The sequence below is a fragment of the Rhinolophus hipposideros genome (genome assembly GCF_964194185.1).
Source record: "Rhinolophus hipposideros genome assembly, chromosome: 1".
NCBI classification, from domain to species: Eukaryota; Metazoa; Chordata; class Mammalia; order Chiroptera; family Rhinolophidae; genus Rhinolophus; species Rhinolophus hipposideros.
Window position 1 is genome coordinate 56,695,059 of NC_138047.1, and position 21,136 is coordinate 56,716,194.

At 39.1% G+C, this 21,136-nt stretch overlaps 1 protein-coding gene across 1 annotated transcript in view; it reads left to right on the plus strand.

Annotated features, from left to right (window-relative positions):
* The window catches only part of FRAS1 (Fraser extracellular matrix complex subunit 1), a 423,267-nt gene that overhangs the window by 150,527 nt on the left and 251,604 nt on the right, over positions 1-21,136 (plus strand). The window contains exons 3-4 of the mRNA XM_081054857.1: positions 11,372-11,479; positions 19,339-19,431. Of these exons, the coding sequence (XP_080910983.1) occupies positions 11,372-11,479; positions 19,339-19,431 (201 nt within the window). The remainder of the gene's footprint in view (positions 1-11,371; positions 11,480-19,338; positions 19,432-21,136) is intronic.

Sequence of the window (21,136 nt, forward strand, 5' to 3'; positions counted from 1 at the left end):
CTGCCCTTTGGGGGTGTCATTTGTGGATATGATTGGGTGGTACTCTGGTGTGGTTTGAAGCTGGCCACTGGGTGTGTTATTTCTAGGACCTCTTGGGAGGGGCTCTGGTGAAGGTGAGGTGCAACTGCTGCCTGCACAGGGCCACTTGGTATAAGCTAAAGGCTGATCTGCAGATGGTTACCACTTTTGCTGGGCTTGGTGGTCTGGGAAAGGCTAAGCTGTGAAATGAGGCCAGCTGCCATTAGTGCTGGGTCTGGGGCTGCTTAGCAAGAGGCACAGGGCATGCTGAAGCCAGATGTTGCTTATTTGGGGTTTGTGAACCTTTGACAGGTTTTAGGAAAGTCCATAACATGAGACAAGACAGGCTATGCATATGAAAAAGCCTCCGGAAGCAAGTTGGGTGGGTCCACAAGTTGGGTGGACTGGGTCTTAGGGTATCACCATGGAGGGGTGAACAGTGTTAGTTAGGTTGATGGAGACTTAGATGTTATGTCCACCTGTGAATGCAGACCTTCAGGCAGTGGGGATGGGGGGGATAGGCGGATGGGGATGAGGGAGGGCTCAACAAAGGAACAGTGATTTCTGCCATCTTTTCTGTCTGGGAGAAAGCTGCCCCTCCAGCCCTCGCTCCGAAGCCAGACAATGCAATTTTTTTCCCCTGTATGGCCCTGGTGCCTTTCCTGGTGCTGGAGCTCAGAGAAAGTGAGTCCATCAGCAAATAAGTCTGTGCATGGGCCCTTGAAGAGGAACGCCTGGGACTCCAGCCACCCTCCATCTCCCTCAGCCATAATTTCTGCTGATTTTCATAGCCAGAAATTATGTGGACTTCTCTTTCTGGTAGTGGAACCCCAGCTGAGGAGCCTGGTGTCAGGCTGGGACCCCTTGCTCACTTGTTATGACATGATGACCCTGGAGGGCATTATACAAAGTGAAATAAGACAGATGGAGAAAGACAGGTACTGCATGGTATCACTTATATGTGGAATCAAAAAAAAAAAAAAAAAAGGAGAGAGAGCGAGAGAGAGAAAAAATCAAACTCATACAAACAGTAGAAAAGAGATTGCCAGGGGCTGGTAGGTGGGGAGAATAGGGAGATGTTAGGGAAAAAAAGATATTTGTCTTTGCTGTTGGTTTTTAATAGTCTTACTCCAATGTGCTTAGGTGTTTATATTTATTCTGCTTGATATTCATAGCACTTGTTAAATCTATGGCTTGATGTTTTTTGGTCATCTGGAAAATTTTTAACTATGATTTCTTCAAATATTTGTTTCTGCCCGTTTTCTGTCTTTTTTTCCTCAGAACTCAGTTGCCCATATGCTAAACCTTGCAACTGTTTCATGTGTCTCCCATGCTCTTTTCTATGTTTTCTATACATTTTGTTCTTTGTCCTTCAGTTTGGATATTTTCTATTGACCTTTCTTCCTATTTACTAATATTCTTTTGAGCTATATTCAGTATGCAGTTCAACAAAATTAATCTGTTTGTATTAATTTGTTTGTATTTGTATGTTCTAGAATTTCAAATTAATTATGGTTGTAGACACTTCTTAGCTGATGAAATATTCATAGTTACTTTTTTTTATCTCCAATATGTGTTTCTATTGTCTTCTGTATCATGAAGTTCCAAACAAAATATACAGTCTTTCTTTGAATTACAGGGTAGTTAAGTTTCTGGATAACTTAGTGCATATTATTACTACTGAACAAATTCTTTGTGTTTATATATAAAACAGCATATATAATCAGCAATTATAAACAAATATTTCACTGACATGAATATTTGGTGGGGCATTTGAAAATCATGCATAAGTGGGACAGTTTTTCTTTGAGTAGGAATATCTTGCATATGACATGATGTCTAGAATTTATGATCTCTGTTATTAAATGTCAGTGGACAAATCCCAATATTCAGTCTTCAAAACAATTTTTCAAATGCCTCTTGTGGTGACATAGCCCCTGTGTAGGAGCCTGCTTTACATTAAATGGTGAAGCAGGGTCACCAGTAGTGAAGTCTTTGACTTAGGGCCTTAATTAGGCCTGAAAATAGGCATAGTGGGATGTGACTTTACCTGGTTGAATGTGAGTGTCAGTACAACTCCCAGCTACTTACTGGATGGTCAGTTTAATGAGGCCAACTGCCAAGACGTTGGCTAGAGGAAAAAGTTCGGGCCTGAGAACGTGAAACAGAGCTTCAGATGGTATAACATGGCTTAAGCTTGCTGGAACACAATAGCACCAGGCAGATGAGCCTAGCATTCATTCAGAAAGGGAGGGGCCCTATTAGAGCAAAGGTCTTGACTGAAACATAAGTCTAGAAGGCAGGATCTCAAACAGTGTATACTGAAAATGGATACTGCAGCTGCAAGGCAAATTTTATAGGGCAGCAGAGTAAAGTGCTGTTGTCTGTGCGTTTGACTTTTAGCAATTGCATCACAAAATAGCTAGCAATTATTTAAATTGGGAATATCCAGCCAACCATTTATCCATCCATCCATCCCTCCATCCATTAACTCAGTTCTTGTTATATTTCAGTCACTATGAGAATACAAAGCCACCTATATATAAATAATTTTCTCCTTGGAAGGGAGAGAGAGACAAGTAAACAACTAATTATAAAATGAATGATAATGATCTAATAGGGGAGGAAGACAAGAAAATAAATAATTTTAATATAAGAGATAATGGTGTAGCTATAATTTAATTTTATCTGGAAACATTTTGGGTGTTTAATTTTTTTTCTTCATTTGCCTTAGGAATATGCAATGAGAGCTGAATCGTTAGGAGGAAAAGAGTTAATTACTAGCTTAAGTTCCATTAGAGTCTTCCCAATATCTAGATTGCTTAAAATAGAAATATGAGGCAGACTTTTTAATCATTATAGAACTTTTTCTGTGGTTAACATCTCTGGGAATTTATGAGCATTATTTTGTCATTGGGGTATTCTTTGCTGGGCTTTCATTATGACAGGATTGTTTTCGAACAAATGGAAATTTGGGTGTAAAAAATAGATGTGTTACAGAGCTAAGCCTGCATTTCTATTGTTTCAGAGTTTGGGATGTAAAGCGCATTCACTGGGCATTTAATTTTATTCTATATTTTGAAGAGTTCCCCCCTTCCCCATATACTACTCTAGGAATATAGCTTCCACAGCCCTCTATAGTGGAACATTTTGTAAATATTTAAGCTGTGGGAAAGTTAACTTCTCCTTATCTCAGAAGCTGGAGGGATTTTCTAAAGCTCTAAATGCTACAACTACTCTTTGGTAACGGAAAATACCATAATCGACAGGTTAAGATTGTGGCAAGTGATCAGACTCATGGCTAACAGTTACTGTTTCCTATGGGCTACCACTGTGCTAAGTTCATTAGTTCATTTCATCTTTACTGTGATTCTATTGGGTCCTATTGTATCCTTAGTTTATATACAGGAAATGGAGACTAAGAAAAGCTAAGGGATTTGTCCAAGGTCCCAACATTAGGAAGTAATGAAATTAATATTTGAACCCAAGTTTACCCACTCTACCATACTGGCTTTGCTATTTGAGTTAGTGTGATATATAACCTGTATTCATAGACCAAGGCTGTGGGTACAGAAGTGGGTATGGTGGGAAGAACATAAGCTTCAGAATCAAATGGACACTGGTTCAAATATAGGTACCGTGACTTAGAAGCTTGGGGAGCATTACCTAACCTCTCTGAACCTGGTTTTCCTCATCTGTAAAATGGGGATGATGATCATATCTATCTTAAAATACTTTAGGAAGAAATATAAAGGATGTGAATATGCCATAGAATCTGGAACACTGAAGGTGCCCTCTTTCTCCTTTTTCTTTTCTGTGCAAAACAGAACTTGGAGGAATAAGTCTGGCTTTATGGAAGCAGGGGAGCTTTGGGAACCTGAGGAAGGGAAATACTAACTTAGTCAAGGAGGCAGAGAAGACTTCAATGAGGAGTGATATTCCAACTGAGACTAGGATGTGTATGGAAGTTAGGTTAAGAGGGTTGGGAGTGTGCTCTTGCAGGCACAGGTAGCATGTTAGGCAGGTAAGTCACTTAAGTTCACAGTCCCTTCCTCTGTAAATTTGGCAGCTCTGCCCCTGTGTGCCTCACCTCATCGGACTATTAAGGTGAGAAAGTGGAAATAAGAATGATTTGCAATGGTAACACTGCTATATAAGGCATTCATTGTTGTTGATATTATATGATAACCACATAGCATAGAAGAAAGAGGATGGGTTTGAGTCTCCGATATACCCATTACTAAATGGGCTCTGAACAATTCACTCAGCCTTTTCAACGCTCTTCCCTCATTTATAAAATAAGGGTAGTGATGTTTTGTTCACGGGATGCTGGGAGGAACAGTGAGATGAGTGAGTGGAGAACCTGGAGAAGTACTGGCACTGGGCTGTAGTTTGTTCCTTTCCTTTTCGTGCCTCTGCCTGTGGTACTGCATGATGTAAGAAGACGTATGTACAAGAACATGATGTTCACTTGCCATGCTGTTCAGAGTCTATTGTCAGCAAACTGAACAAAGACATTTTCAGTTATATATAGCAGCTCTCTTTTCATCTGTGACTCATGCTGTTGTTTCTGTATCCAAATGAAACTCTTATAGCTGATGTCTTTAGGTTTATCACTTTAAGATAGCGGGAGGAGGAGGTCAGGTACAAGCTTATCACTCCAGGATGCTGAAATGAGAAACTACTTAGGTCCTTAGTGGAAAACAAGAAACTCCATAAGGGATGGTATATGGAGCAAACCTTTGAAATAGCTTTCAAACAGGAAGTAGTTTGCCATTTTTGCTTTTATTTGCCAATAATTTGTGTTTAGTCTTCCTGGAAGGAGATAATTTAATGTAAACAAAAAGACTCCTATCTTTTCTTAACAGTAAATTTCCTCTGCTCCCTTTTATTTGGGGCTGGATGAGGAGCTTTACATGAACTTTAAAATGAGACCAAATGCAAGAGGTATTGTTTCTCTAAGCTGTCTGAGGAACGACACTTGGGGAAAGAATTGAACTCTAAAATAACCTTATGAAAGTTATTGATTCATTTCTTTATGGTTCCTTGCCAAACAAGAACCATTATTTCCGTGCCCAAACTGGAGCTCAAAGAACCCTTTTTTATGGATTATCTTTTCCTGAAAACCAAACTTGTCAGGAAAATGAACCTCCAGAAAGGAAGACATGAGGCCCTGTTGAATATTGTGGCCCTTTCATTGCTTTGAAGGACATAGTTAATTTTTTAAATTTTTACTGAGTGCAAGAAGGTTTGGGGATAAATGGCTCACTGTTATGTATTTAGTAGGTAGTTTTCATTAGCTGCACTTCCCCTATGTTAGTTCAATGCCAAAGCTCAGATTCTACCTATGGTGGGCACAAAAAAGGGCACATCATTTTTCATCTTCTACCTTATATGTTAAACGTAACTTTAAAAGATAACATAAATTTCATCTACTATATGTGAGAACTGTTCTAGGCATTAGAGACACCACAGTGAACACAGAACAAACAAAATTCCTGTTCTCCTAGGGCTTCTGTTCTACTGGGGAAGAGAGACACCATAAATAAGCCACTGTATAATATGTCAGGTGGTGAGTGCTAGGAAGAAAACAGTGAAGGAATAGATTGACAGCAAAATAATGTCTGGGGAGGTGGTGTTCAAACACCCACTTGTATGAAACGAAAGAATAAGCCATGTTGATATTTGGGGGAAGAGCACTGCAAACAGAGGGAATGGCGCGTTCTAAGGCCTTGAGCTGGGAGCACATTTGGGAGTTCCAGGAACAGCAAGAAAACCAGTGTAGCTAGAGCTGGGTGAAAAAGGTTTGGGAGACAGCATAGGAAATGAGATCAGAGAGAGAGAAATAAATGGCCACTGGAACTTTTTAAGCAGAAGAGAATCTTGACCAGGGTCCATTGAGCTGTGACAATCCTGTCCTGAAGCCATCGCTGCATTCTAACTCCTACCTTGGAGCCTGGCTTACTCTAAATACCAAGCTATGCTCCCCAGAAAGTGCTTGGGGAGACTCTTAGCACCCACCTCTTCCCAGGGGATTCTAACAGCTCTCATTCATCAGCCCCAAACTTGTAGTCTTCAGCAGGGACCTCCCATTTGACTCAAGGAAGCTTTGAGTCTCCTAAGGCCCCAACAGAAGAACAGAAGATTCACTAATTCCTGATGCCAGATGATCCATCAGAAGTAGGAAAAGAAACTCAAAGAAGGTAGAGGGTTGTGCTGTTTTTCAGGATACCAGGAATCTGAGGCCCAAAGCTGCCTCCAACCAAACCCCCAGGGAAGCCAATGGTCCGGGTCTACCTCCTCCTACCTGGGAGGTTCTTTTCAGCTCTATATCCCAGCACTGAGTTACCTAGAGGTGACTTAGAGAATCTGAGATTTTTGTGAAAATGCTTCATTAAAGGAATATGTTTTATTGAATAAGTGGGAAATATATATACCCATTATTACTGGTCAAGCTTTTCTAGGAAATTTGAATATGTGAAACAATCACATAAGTTACGTATTTCTGTTACTGAAAAAATAGAAAATATGGATAAGGAAAAAGGAAAACACAAAAAAATCACCTGGAATCCACAGTCAGGAATTACTACCCTTCAGTTTATGTAATTGCGTACTTTGTTTCCATGCACATGTACCGGGGGTGCCAAAAAAATGTAGACACATGACTTGTATTCATCTTTTGTTATCGGTATGTATATTGACTATTACAATTTTAATACAGTTTTTTTCCTTTCTTAAAAATGTGTATACATTTTTTTGGCACCCTCTGTATATTTTTATTGCAGAAAGTGACCTTCTACATACATGCTATTTTGTAACCTGAAAGCACTGCTATGGGGGTGCTTTATTCCTTCTTTCTCATTTTTGGTCAAAGAACTAAAGGGAATTTAAAATGAAATGAATTATTCAATCATTAAAGTAGGGTTATGCCATTCAGATGAAAGAAAATTTATGTTGTCAGTTGATATACTTCTCTGATAGAATACTATAAATAATTTTCCCCAGAAATTTGAGTATTGATGAGGGATATATTCATTGTTTATTTTTAGCACTAATTAAATGTTCAATAAATACTTAATGCAGTGAAGTAAGTTTTGTTTTTGTTTTTCTTGAAGCATCTTGCTATTACTTTAAAATATTTGGGGATGGAGGTGCTATATTGTTTGCAAGAATGTTTTATTCACATATTATTAAAAATATAAATAGCTGTTTAAACAGATCATATTCTGATTGCTTTTTAGGTTTTTCAAAATCTAATCTTTTAACTCTATATTCTAGAGAAAAATGATTTTAAGGCTATTTCTTTTTCAGTGTGTAAGATTGGAAGAGAGGATTACAAAGTGACAGAATTGCGATAGTAACATGAAAAATCTGTAAAACTTTACAATGTTATTTCTTTGGATTTCATGGCTTTATCCAAAGTTTTAGCTGTTGAGGAACTCTAGTATTCCTACCTTCATAAAGCAATTTTATGAGACCATAGAAATTGATTCGTAAAGTTTTAGAACTGAAAAATATATGACCATCTATCTAGGCCTTGGTAAAGGGCTCATTTTATTGAAAATTAACCATAAATTATTTACTCTATGAGGACATTATTATAAGAACCTTTTTTTTGACAAGTCTAATGCCTAGATGAAGAACATTTTTTTTCAGATATAGTTTTATTCCAGTGAAGTAATAACCTCCAACTTATGGGGATTTGATAGTAACATCACTTAAACATTGTTTTTTCAAGATCTTGCATCTTAATTGGGGTTTCTCAGTTCACATAGATAGATAGTTTCTTGAGGGTAAGCAAGTCCTCAGGATTGTTCATTAATGATTTCAGCCAATACTCAGGAACTGTGCTAAGGGATGGGTATATACAAAGAGGAATAAAATGAGATCTCTTTCCTTGAAGAGTCGGTCTAGTGGGAAGACAGATATGCAAACAAATTCAGGAAGGCTTGCTGGGCCCAGATAAATTTAACTTTGAATTAACATAGAGAAAATAATGGTTCCATGAATGAAAGTGAAAAGTTATTCCACTTTTAGAAGATCATGCTTAGACTTCAGTAAGCCAAGTCCAGTGACTGAGAGCGGCTAAAAAGTATAATGGACGGTTTTTCAGTCTGGGGTCACTGAGGAAATAATTGATGTGTGGAGGAGAACTTAGTAACCGGTATGAGAATGTTGCATCTGGGGAGAGGAAAGATGACAGGCACCTTAGAGCCATATATGGAGCTGGTGTGGCTCTCTAATGTCTGAGTAAAAGGAAGCTATGGGTTCATGGTTACGTCAACTCAGTAAGACAAAGGCCTTTCCAATTACCTACGTCATCCTGAAAATGCAATCTGTGGATTCATTCCTCCTTTCTACTGCGAAGTCTTGGATCTTTCCAGGGCTGAGGTCCTAATTCAATAATAATTTCACTCTTTTACCTGTGTAGGCTGGAATAGGAAGATGGGAAAGTCAAGGTATTTATGGGAGTGTTTTTACTTTGAGAAAAGGAAATGTTTAGAAGATATTTGTTAAATGCCGGTAACATCATAGAAAGCATTTGAATTAAAAATAAATTCTATTTAATGGACCCTTAGTAAGTTCTAGGTACTGTTCAAATCTCTTTAAATATATCATCTCATTTCATCTTTTCAATGAGCTGATGAGTTAAGTACTTTATCAGCCCTACTTTAAAGGAGGAACCTGGGACACAGACACCTTAACTTGATAAGGAACTCGCCATTAATAAACGGTGACATCAGGATTCAAGCCCAGGCTGCCTGGCTCCGTTGTCTGAGTTCTTAGACTCATAGAACCTTGTGAACGTGGGCAAATTGCTCAATTTTTTGAATCCTGTTTCCTCATCTGTGAAATGGAAAAAGTCATAATAAGGACAGTGCTAGCTCCACGGTTGTTATGCATGTACGTGCTTTGTACAGCATTGATATGCACTTTCATCCCTCTCTGCTGGGCTGGCCCTCTAGGATGATGGCAGAGGTTGGGAAAGCAAAGCTGGCCGCTCTCCTCCAGCACCACAGATGCCCCCTTCTGTCAGTGCTTCCTGCTCCAAGCGTCAGGCACAAGTTAGCATAAGATAATGGTCAATAATGGTAGCCGTTGGCTTTGCGAAGCTGTCTTTTTTATTTAATCTGTATCACGAAACATACTGTTTTTATGAAGTCATCAGGGAACCCGCATTGCATTGTGCTTGGGAATGAAATTTGTTTTTCCTCACGTACTTGTCGTTGCTCTTAGGGTTCAGAGTAGACTGCAGTGGGCACTGTAGTGCCAATTTAAGAGGGATGCACTATAACAATAGAGAGAAAGAAATTCAGAGGTATTCCAAGTCAGGTTCTATTACTCATTTGTTTTGACTCAGATGTTTTTGAATTGGCTACTGGGAATGTAATCTCACCTCAGGTTTATTGTTTTATTTTTTAAATGACTTTGGGTTTGAAGCACATTCCCTAAGAGGTTACGCATTTAACATTTCTCAACCAGAAAGGATGACTTCATTTTTGCTTGGGAATGTTGTGTCCATCCATGTAAATCTGTACCAGTGCTGGTATTGATGTAGGCAGTTTCTGAGTGTGGGCCGGGATCGTGTCTCATGAGACCTAAGAATGGAAACACGGACCAGGGAGAGGCAAAAAGTTTCAAAAAGAGGATAGTTTATTAGAGGCAGGAGAAGAGATTGCAGCTCCCGAGCGGGAGGGGGTCCTGAATCCAGGGTTCCCCCTGATTGAGGCAAAAGCTCTTACTTTTGTACCTTCCCTTGCCTGCTTGGCGGAGGGGAGCTGTTTGAAGAAGGGAACTTGTTTGAAGAAGGGAACTGGTGCCTTGTAATGAAATTTATCTACTAGGTTTGTTCTGCTTGCCCATTCTAAAGGAATTAGCAAAGTAACCCACTCTTATCTATCAGGCTGGTCCAGCGAGTTAACAGGAATGTAAATGAGCACAGGAAACAGCGGGGTCACAGAGAATCATGAGGAGCCACACCCAAGTGGGGGTGTGAGGTGTGCAGGGTTAAGGGTTAGAAAATGATTTATCCTTGAGGTTGAGGCTTGAAAGAAGTGTGTGGGCAGGCAAACTGTCCCCAAGGGAGTGGGGGAGGAGTGGACCTATCCAGAGAAGGGAATGTTCTGAGACCAGGCAAGGGAGTATGGGGCTGTCCAATGGCTTGACCAACTTGCATGGAGGGATGAAAGTCTCAGGACTGTGTGATTTGCCAAGGCCAAGGTTAGAGGCGAGGGCCAGATTATGGCCTTTGCATTTTATCCCATCAGAGGTAAAGATGAGCCGTGCCACAGTTTTACACTGGAGATTAACCTGGGCAACACTCTTACAAGAGGTTTAGTGTTTAAAACTCAGCCAACAGTATGGCGGTTTTCAACCCATATAAAGTGGGAATTTCAGCTAGCAAATCTCTGGGAAAATGTGTTTCGGTACAGTCTGTGGTATCTTTAATGCTTCAATTTGAAGTTATGAGAGCAGCCTTTCAAAGAACAGAAACTAGTCTCTATGGGATCTGTGTGATAGTTGGTCTCAAAGGTGCTTTAAAATGGGCACAACTGAAATAGAGATTCAGCATGATGGAAGGTAGAAAATAGGAAGGACATTTCTAAGACTTTTGCACTAAGTACAATTTCACTTTTCTGTTTATGACCATTACTTTCCTTTCCAATTTGTTGAACTGACATAGCGTCATCAATTTATGTTTATTTACTACCCTCATGTTCATAATCCAAAATAATTTGTGAGGTCCGTATGGATGGTGCCCATATTTATACTTTATTTGTACCCCCAATATGCGTAGCATACAGTGGACGTACTCGTAATAGTCCCTCAATATGTTGGTTGATCTGCCTTAAAAATATTGAACTATTTACTCAAGTCCTTCTTGTTTCTGATGGACATGAGAGTATGTAGTAGCAAAGAGCTGGAAAGTGCTGATAGTTATCTAGTGGAAAATTCTGCTTTTCGGATGCTGGTTAGTGCTAGTCCAAGTGTCATTTTTCCTTTAAACAGGCTTTGATGATTTCTTCTGGTTAACAGCAAAGTGAAAGTTCAAGTCAGGGAGCAGCTTGTCCTTCTGACGTTTCAGGTCAATCGATGGCTTTTACTCTGGAAATCGACAGCTCTCTGCTGCATGCCCTTGTCTTTGGCTATGTGGGTTGACTGTGGTGAAATGGATTATATTGCTTTTATTGCCTCTCGAGGTTTACTCAGTGCCCAGAAAGCACTGTGTGTGCCTGTGACTTCCTTTTCTTTTTAATTGTTCAGACTGGGGGGGGGCTCTTGATGGTGATGCTTTTGTGTGCTCGTACTTTGACTGCTCAATTTTTAACTCAGAGCTTATGCTTCTTTGCAGGACGCCACAATTTGGGAGCCCGACTCATGCCAGAGTTGCCGTTGCCATGGTGATATTGTTATTTGCAAACCTGCTGTTTGCAGAAACCCTCAGTGTGCTTTTGAGAAGGTACAGTATCCTAACTGTATCCTAAATGTATTGGTAGAGTCAGTGAATTGTAGGGTTTTTGAATTTTTTCAGCCATCTGGTTTTGACATCCAAAATTAATTGGAAGCTTTATGAAACACGGGAGAGAATTTTTACATATCATATCTAAGAATACTTTAATTTCTGTTTATTAAGCATCTAGTACTGTGGTACTCAGTTAAAGGTTTTACAAATGTTATCCCGTTTAATATTATGTGGTGTATATATCTTCACCCCCCACTTTACAGATGAGGAAAGTGAAGCCTGGAGATTTTAAGTCACTTAACCGTGACTATGCAGTTAATAAAGAAACTGCTGCCCAGAGATTTTTCCTGAGTCCGACAGTTTCCAAAGCTGCTGATACTAACCGCACCATTTACAAGCAATTGAATGGATTGAAAGTCAGGATCGATTACTTAAAGATGATTTTCTAAAAGTATTATTTGTTCTGATTGTATTATTGTGCTGTCTTTGGCTCCCTAGGCACATAAAAAAGGCTGTGATTCAAGAAATCTCCTAGTATTTGACCAAGTATATGAGGAATATTTTATACTGTCCCTTTGGTTAAAATTTTTCAGTTTTTTCTAACTGCACATCTATTCTGTTAGAATTATTTTTTCCAGATGCCAACTGTTTTCTTTCTAAAGTGAGTCTATTAAAATGAAAAAAAAATAAATAAATAAATAAAATAAATAAATAAATAAATAAAATGAAAAAACAGAAGCTTGAAATTTGAACATTTGAAACTCCCTGGAAAAGACCAATTATTTTTTCTAAAAAAGCATTCTGTCAATTTCACAAGCATAGTTTATTTTTCTAGTTTGCTTCCTCCTACCATAATAATTAATCTTGAGATTTTATACCATATAGTGCTAATAAATTTCTGTTTGTTTCTAACATTGGAGTGAAGGTTTTGTACACCTTTAAGGTATTACTCAATTTCTGCATGGGTATATTTCTGAGAAGCTGGTTGTACATCAAATGTTGGTAAATTTGATAATATTTTGTTGTAGATTATTGGGCTTTATATTTTATGGAGTAAACACTCCTAAAAGATCACTATTTAGCTAGCTGAGTAATTCATGTCAGATTCTGAACTGGTCATGTGATGGCCATGAAAACATACCTTCCTCCATGTCACATAAATAATTGTATATCATGGAAGAAGCCCTGAACTAAATGTTATAAGACATAGACTGTCTTGCTGAAAACTAAATGTGTTCTATATCAAGGGTCAGCTGACAGAATCTAGCCTGCTGCTTATTTTTGTCTGACCTGTGAACAAGGTATGGTTTTTACATTTTGAAATGGTTGGAAAAAATCAAGAGAACAATATTTCATGGTGTGAAAATTACATGAAACGAAGTTTCAGGGTCCATAAATAAAGTTTTATTGAAACACAGGCAGACTCATTTGTTTATGTATTGCCTGTGGCTGTTTTATAGTGACAAAAATTGTATAGTTGTGACGTAGACCACATGTAGCCCCCAAAGGCTAAAATATTTACTATCTGGCCCTTTATAGAAAAAGGTTGACTCTTGCTGTATACCAAATGTGATTTTTGTCCCTTTCTCATTTGTTCCTTTCCTAATTTTTCTCATCTCAGTAAATGGTAACTCCCGTCTCTCAGTTCCTTAGGCCAGAACACTTAGCGTCGTCCTCAACTCCCCACTTTCTCCCACATCCCACATCCAGTGCATTAGCAAATACCCCTGCTTTTCATAGAACAGTGCATTCCATGTGCTGCTTCCCTGCTCTTGCTCTGGTTCCACCTGTTACCATCTTTGGCTTCATTTTCACAGTAATGTCTTAACTTGTTTCACTGTTTCTTCTGTACTTGCCTTTTTTTACTGTAATCTTGAGATAGATGCCAGGGTGATCCTATTAAAGTTGAAGACAGATCATGTTACTTCTCTCCTTAAACCCTTCCAATGGCTTCTCTTTTCACTGAGAGTAATTCTTCACGATGTCCTTTAAGGTGTTACTGTGCTCTTCTAATTAACCAACTGTTCTCTCTCAGTCTGCTTCTGACACCACTCCTGCTTTCAATTCACCAGATATGCCAGGCACCCTTCTGCCATAGGACCTTTGCATTCTGCTGTTCCCACAGAGATTGCTCTCCCTCACTCTCTCATGCATGCATGCATGCATGTATGTATGTATGTATGTATGGATAAAAAATATGTATGGCTTGATCTTTTACTTCAAATTTTGTCCAAATTTCTTTCTATTTAAAATCGCAAACCTGCACCCCTACTACACATTTCCTCTTCCTCTTCCATGCTTTATTTTTCTTCTTGGCGCTAAGCACTATTTAACATACTGTATATTTACTGATACTTGTTTCCCATCTCTTTTATTCACTGTATATCCTCAGCACCTACAGTAGCATCTGGCATGTGCGTGGTACTAAATATTTTCTGACTGACTGAATGAATGAGAGATGAAGCTAGAAAGTTGGTAAGTTCAAGGTTATGGAGGGTCTTGTATGCTGTACTGTGAAGCTTGGAGTTTCGTTTTTAAGATGATAGACTACTAATGAAGGTTTCAGACATATGGGTAGAATGGCCAGCTTTTCTTTTGGAAAGATCTCTCTGTTTTTTAAAAGATGATACATGATATTAAAAATGAGAAGACTAGTTCAGAGGTTGTGAGACTAAGCCAGATGAGCGATGAATACGTGAATTGGAGCCCTGGTTGTGTAGGGATAAAGAGAAAGAGCAATCTCAAGAAATATTTAGGGGATAAATCAGCAGGACTCGATGAAGTTAGGAGGGCAAGGAAAAAGGAAAGATGCCTCCCATATTTATGACTTGATGACTAATCAGTGAGTTGAGCCATGAACTGATATTGGGAACACAGGAGAGTAATGAAAAGCATCCTATCTGGGAGGGCAATGATGATTTCAGTTTGGTGCACATTCAGTTTAAAGTGTCCATGGAAAAGCCAGATGGATACTTCAAAAGGGCAGCTGGATATATGAGTCTAAAACTCAGAGGAGAAGACAAGGTTGGAGATGTAATTCAGGTATCATTAGCATATAGATAGTAGTGCAAACCTTTAGAATTAATGAGCTCATCCAAAGAAACAGTGTGAAAAAATGAGTATAAGACCAAGGATGGAATTTGGGGAACACAGTCATTTAAGGGAAGGTGAACATAAGAGAGAAAGCCTAGGCAGTTTAAGAAGACATGGTCAAGAGGTAAGAAATAAGAAATGGTCAGGCAAGAGAGCAGTGTTTTGGTATCCAGAAGAGTAGAGAGCTTCCAGGAGGAGTTTGTAGCAATAGTGCTGACTACAGGTGAGGGAATAATTAGGAGGAGAATTTAATATGGTCCAGTATTTGGCAACATGTAGGCCACAGAGGCCCACACTGAAGTTGGGGTCAGTGGAATGGCAGGAATGGAAGCTGTATTGAAGAGGATTGAGAGGTGGAGGAAGAGTGGGGAAAGGAAGGCCAAGTAAAGGCTACTCTTTCAGGGAGCAACACAGAATGGAAGGGAAGAAATGGGACATTAGGCAAACACCAGTACATCTGTGAAGTTTCTTTGAATCTCTCATCCCCTCCCATTGAGCCTCCTGTGTGTCCGATGGCACTTTGTGCTTACTACAGCTTTGACCAGACTGCAAATGCCTGTGTATTTGTCTGCTGCTTCCTCCAGACTCTTAGCAACTTGAGAGCAGGAACCTTGTTTTCTTCACTATTACAGCCCACCAGAGAGCACATGTATAGTACACAGAGGTTGCTCAGTCAATGCTTGTAGAATGACCAAATAAGGGAAAGAAGAGGGTTTTGTGTTTTTTCTTTTCCTTTCCTTTCCTTTCCTTTCCTTTCCTTTCCTTTCCTTTCCTTTCCTTTCCTTTCCTTTCCTTTCCTTTCCTTTCCTTTCCTTTCCTTCCCTTCCCTTCCCTTCCCTTCCCTTCCCTTCCCTTCCCGTCCTTTCTCCTCCCTTCCCTTCCCCTCCCTTCCCCTCCCCCTCCCCTCCCCTCCCCTCCCCTCTCTTCCCCTCCCCTCCCCTCCTCTTGGAGCAAGAGACCATCTAACTTTGGGGATACCAAGCTGCACAGTGCAATGATTTTCTCAGCAATGCTTACCAGCCAGGTATAAGAACAAGGCAAATTGTGGAACAGATCCAGGATTGGAATTCTGCCATATTAATGGAGAAAAATAACAGAGATGCAAAAATTGTGAGGCATTGAGACTAACTAACATGAATAGGAAAATGAAGCCAGCTTCCTTGAGTGACTACAAGGAAAAGAAGTACTCAAGGATCTCTCTGAAGAATGTGAGATAAGTGGGAGTGAAGGTAAGAGGGAGCTAAGGGCTAGGAGGCTCAGATTCAGAGTTGAAAGTTCCTGGTAAAGAATAATTTGGAGTGTGGACAGGTCTCAAGGTTGACTATGACTGGGTGGCACTCAAGGGAAGTAGAGGCGAAGATTGTTTGAATTGAGGTGGTCAAGAATGTACAAGGATAGAATGTTAGGCTGGTCACTTCCATGGACATTGAAATTGTCAAGAATCATGTCTAGACATAGGGTTTAAAAGAAACTGAGACCCAGGTGTCAGGTCTTTAGTAAGTGAGTATGAATGAGTGATCAGCAAATTGGTGAGTGATAATAATAAGGAAGAATGACATAATTGGAGAGATGAACTCCAAGGAGGTAAGAAGAGGGTTGGGCTAGATGACCCAACCATAAGAAACTTTTAGCTCCAGGATCATATGAGTATGTCACAAAGCATTTGGGTTCTTTATTTTAAGTAATGAAATAGATCATAGAATGATAGAACTGCAAGAGGCCTTTAGGATTCATTTAGTCAGACTTCCTTATTCTATAGACACAGAAACAAACTTTTAGTGGTTTAGTCATGTGCTCAAAGACACAGCTAGTAAGTGGCACAGCCATGCCAACAACCTGAGAACCTGGCCCTTGACCCAATGTAATTTCTACTCTACCATGTTGCTTTTAAGTTTTCCTTTGTGTTTCTCAGCAACATGTGTTGTTATTCAAATCTGCTGATGTATACTTATATTAGTTCATGGCCCAAGTTAATGAATCACCATTGCACCCTAAACTAAATTATTATTATTATCATGAATAATATCTTGAGTTCCTATCATGTTTTTAAAATGTTTTAAAAGCCCTTTCACAATTTACATTTTGCTCATGGATTGACTGGTAATAACCTAGTGTCAATGGCAATTCTAATAGATATTTGTATCTATCTATCTATCATTTATAACAATATATAATAGATTCTATATTCGTATCCTATATCCATATAGAATAGCTAGCTGGATGGCTAGCTAAACAGGGACAAAGAAAAGAGACAGAGACAGAGAAAGACTGAGAAAAAAAGAACAGAAGCATTTCAAACCTTGACTATTTAATCCAGTACTATGAGAATCAATCCAGTCTTAAGGATGTCTGGAGAATATACATGTATAGAGGATAATACCATGCAAAGGAACACTATATTATTACATGGGGTGGGATTCTGGCTGTAAACCTTAATGCAGATAATAATGGTATTTATCTAATCAAGTTGTGAGACTTTAATTATATATATATAGATAGATGTGTGTATATACATATATACACACATATCTATACACACACATATATACATATGCATACATATATGTACATATATACACACATACACGGCTATTATAACCACTCAATAAGTGTTAGCTATAATTATCAAACGATCATAATGATTGTTAGTTTGTTCTTCTAGATCCCAGGCAGTAATCTTGCCCAGCTCCCCTCATGATCCTCCTTGACGTCTCTTGCGCATGCTGCCACTTCCTAATGCAAAGTCTGGAGGGGCTGTAGGCTTATGTGTTTTGTGCAGCCCACATCTCACAAAGCTATGCAAGATTGTGTGGTTTGGTAGCAAGAAATCCTTGTCTCTCCTTCTCTAAGCATCCACATGCATTTTTTTTTCTCTTCCTTTAGCCCCAATCACCTCTTTCATGTTCAACCAGAAGTTCAATAGATAGATTCAAGATGGGGACCCCTTCACTGCTGCTGATTAATGCAGAATTTTATATTTATGAATTGAGTTTTCAGGGCCAAATCTGAAAATCAGTTTTTATGTAAAACAAAGAAAACTAACTTGGAGACATAAAATATCCCTTCAAATCTTCCATTCCACCTGCCTTTCTCCATTGCTCTCTGTTTCCATGTTAGAATGTAAACAATACTCAGATTATCTCATTTTCTATCTGTAATAAATTTTTAGTGCAAATTAGGCTAGTGTAGTTTCTACATTCCACTGTCTTAGTGGAAATTAGACAAATGTGGTTTTCTCTTGGGGTTCGGAGGGCACTTTTCTGAAAAGTCATTAACATTGCATGGTATGTACAACTTTATAATATCTCATATTATATGTTTATCTTTTATCAAGCAAATATGAAGAAGTTAGTGATTACTGTTACTGGTACATTTATCTGTTTAATAGATTAACAGTTGTAAAATGTTAGTCCCATTTCTCGCCCACTCTTGTGGATGTAGTTATATAAAATTAGAATTCTTTTATAGTTGCATTTTTTAAAAAAGAAGCAGCCCCAAATAATAAGGAAAGATTAATGCACACATACACACATACCCAAACACACACTTTTTTTCTTTTTATTGGCTGAATTCTTTTTGGGCTCTTACTCTGGGAACAAGTTATGATTTCCTGGCTAATTACAGGATCTCCTACCATTTTTGATCAAAATCACCGATTGCCTGTTCTGCCACAATCTAGGCTTGATGAAATGCTAAGATATATCCAAATAAAAAATGTATACAAGTGCACACTTTGGTCAACGTTGCTCAAGTAGTAGTTTGCCATAATCAGAAGTATCTGAACGCTGATGGTGACCACTTTGAGCACCTCTTGTAATTGCAGAAGTCAAACGTGACTTGTTCATCTTTTGTTATCGGTATATATTGAGTATTACAATTTTAATAGTTTTTTCCTTTCTTAAAATGTGTATACATTTTTTTTGGAACCTTTTGTACATAGTAGAGGAGCAAAATGAGTCAGAGGATCTAATAAAAAAAAAATCAATGACCTCAAAGATTAATGTAAGCTCTTTGCTCCATCGTTTTAATAACTCTTAGATAAATGGATTCTTCATAATGGCAAATGAATGGTTAGTTTACAACTTGCCAGTAACTCCTGGGGTAGCCCATTTCCTTGCTAGTATCCCATCTTGATAGGAAACACAATGACAATTATAGAAGCCTTGAAAAATAATGTAGATCTTTACTGGAGTCCATGAATTCTACCCAGCTCCCCACAGTACATATGATGCCTCAATAATGCTGTTTCCTCTCCCAGCTTTGTCATTCAGTCTCTGGCCCTGTGTGCCTTGTCACTCTGTGTCCCAGGCAACAGTGAGCATCAAAACTTCAGCTCCTCCCTGCTGGCTGCATTGGGCTTCTGTTGAAAACTGGAAGACCTGCCTGCTCTGCGGCCACCTCCCACCTTCATCCAAGTCTTCTCTTTTAGGGAGATATAGTTGTTCTCTGAACCTGACTGCTTTTCTTATGTGACACTCAGACGAAACATTTCTAGTTAATAAACTTCTTCACTTCATTACACGTGAAAAGATATAGACAATTTTCAAGGAAATTACTTTCACAAGGGGATTCATTTTCTCTTTGAGAGAAGCTCATCTTGACAGAGAATCTTTTTTGTCAGTTCACTTGGTTTATCCTATCTGTTATTGTTACCTGTGGAAACGCATGAGATTTAGTGACTCGGAGATGGCGCGGGGTGTGATGTGCCATTGTGACTGTATTTGCTGCTGCTGTTTTACACTGGCCCATTTCTGAATGCCCAGGGAGAAGTACTTCAGATAGCTGCCAACCAGTGCTGCCCTGGGTGTGTGTCAACGACTCCTGGATCTTGCCATCATGAAAAGAAAATCTATGCGGTAAGTGTTTTCTGACCCGTAGTTGATTCTGAGTCTGTACATCACTGACAAGGGAAGGGAAAGCTGAATGCTAACCTTGTGTTGACAAGAGAGTTGGTTTTTTCTTTTTCTTTGTCTGGCTGTGGAGGACAGGAAGCTCATTTGACTTTCCATGGGCATTTGTGTTTCCTGCATAAGATGAAAACTGTCCTATTTATTCCAGAGGCCCTATGTAAATATGTGTAGATTGAATTTGTGTCTGTATAAAAGATAGTCTGAGAATGTCGAACAAGTTGTCATGTTAAATAATAAACGTGCCACCTGGTCTTTGTATCCCATATACATTTTTTTCAGTTGATAGTTACAAACAGCCCTGAGTGGGTGAGTAGAGCAGATGTTATTAGTCCCGTGTTAACAATGAAAAAGTTGAATGGCAAAGAGCTTAAGGTACTTGCCCAATATTCCAATAAGTGGTATAACTTGGCCTAGAATTCTGGTCTTCTTACTTCTAACTCAGGCCTCTATCCATTAGGGTAGAGTTTCTAAACTTCAAGGATCTTGACATTTTAGGCTTTTTTGAAGGACTGCCCCTATGCATTGTAAGAAAGTTAGCAGTGTCCCTGGCCTCTACCCATTAGATGCTAGTGTTGTTCCCCCCTACCCCCACCAGTCCTGACAACTAGAAACGCTGCAGGCATGGCCAAATTTCCTCCAAGGGGCAAAATTCTCACCTATCCCCCCTTTAAAACCACAGTACTGGAAATCGATCCTAAAGTTCCTTTATTATACTTTCTCATTCCAGATCCTTTAGGAGTAATTTAGAGACGTTAAATACTGATTAAAAAGTACCATTAAAATAGAAATTATGAAAATGGAATGGATACTGTTCATCTTCACTCATACCTAAATGTTACCAGGAGGCAGTGGGTGAGGTTGAATGTGATGGAAAGAGCTTCTTTGCTTTCATCCTCATCTTCCACCTGATAGAAAACTTTCCCCAAGTTAGTGTCTCTACCCATTCAGGACAGGGCATAGCTTAGCAGGATTTGATATATCCACTTTCACGCTATTCAGCGTGCGCACCTAAAACTCATTGAGTACAGTACACTTTCCCGTGGGACAGGATCATCTCACTTGAGCCACTGTCTCCTAATTACCTGAAGAGGCCCTCTTTCACTTCTGCACCGTGTGTTGCTGAAACACATCCAAGCCTGACCTGTGTTGGGAATGTCTTCATGCTACGTACCACCTGTGCTGCTCAATTCAGTCTGTTATGGAGGGTGATGTATGTTTTACATTCCACAGAAAAGGATACCTGTGAAATAGAAAGTCGTGCAGGGCAGATTGGTAATGGGAATAATGCCAGCTCATAATAATTGGAATAGGTGTGCGGTTCAAGGTCAAAAACATCAAATGGAATCATTCAAATAAAAGAGTACATAGGATCAAAATAAGGTCAGGATCTGGGCAAAATCAGAAATATCAAATAAGAGGTGGTACCAGGGACATGGAGAATTATATTTCAATAAATCTTTGCATGGACCACTCTTTTTTTTTTTTTCAATTTTATTTATTTTTTATTTATTTTTTATTTTTTATTTATTAGTTTCAGGTGTACAAGACAAGGTAATACTTAGACGTTCATCATTTATATCCCTCACACTGTGAACCCCCCTCCCCCCATCCACTATCCCTCCGACCTCACACTGAACCATCACATTATATA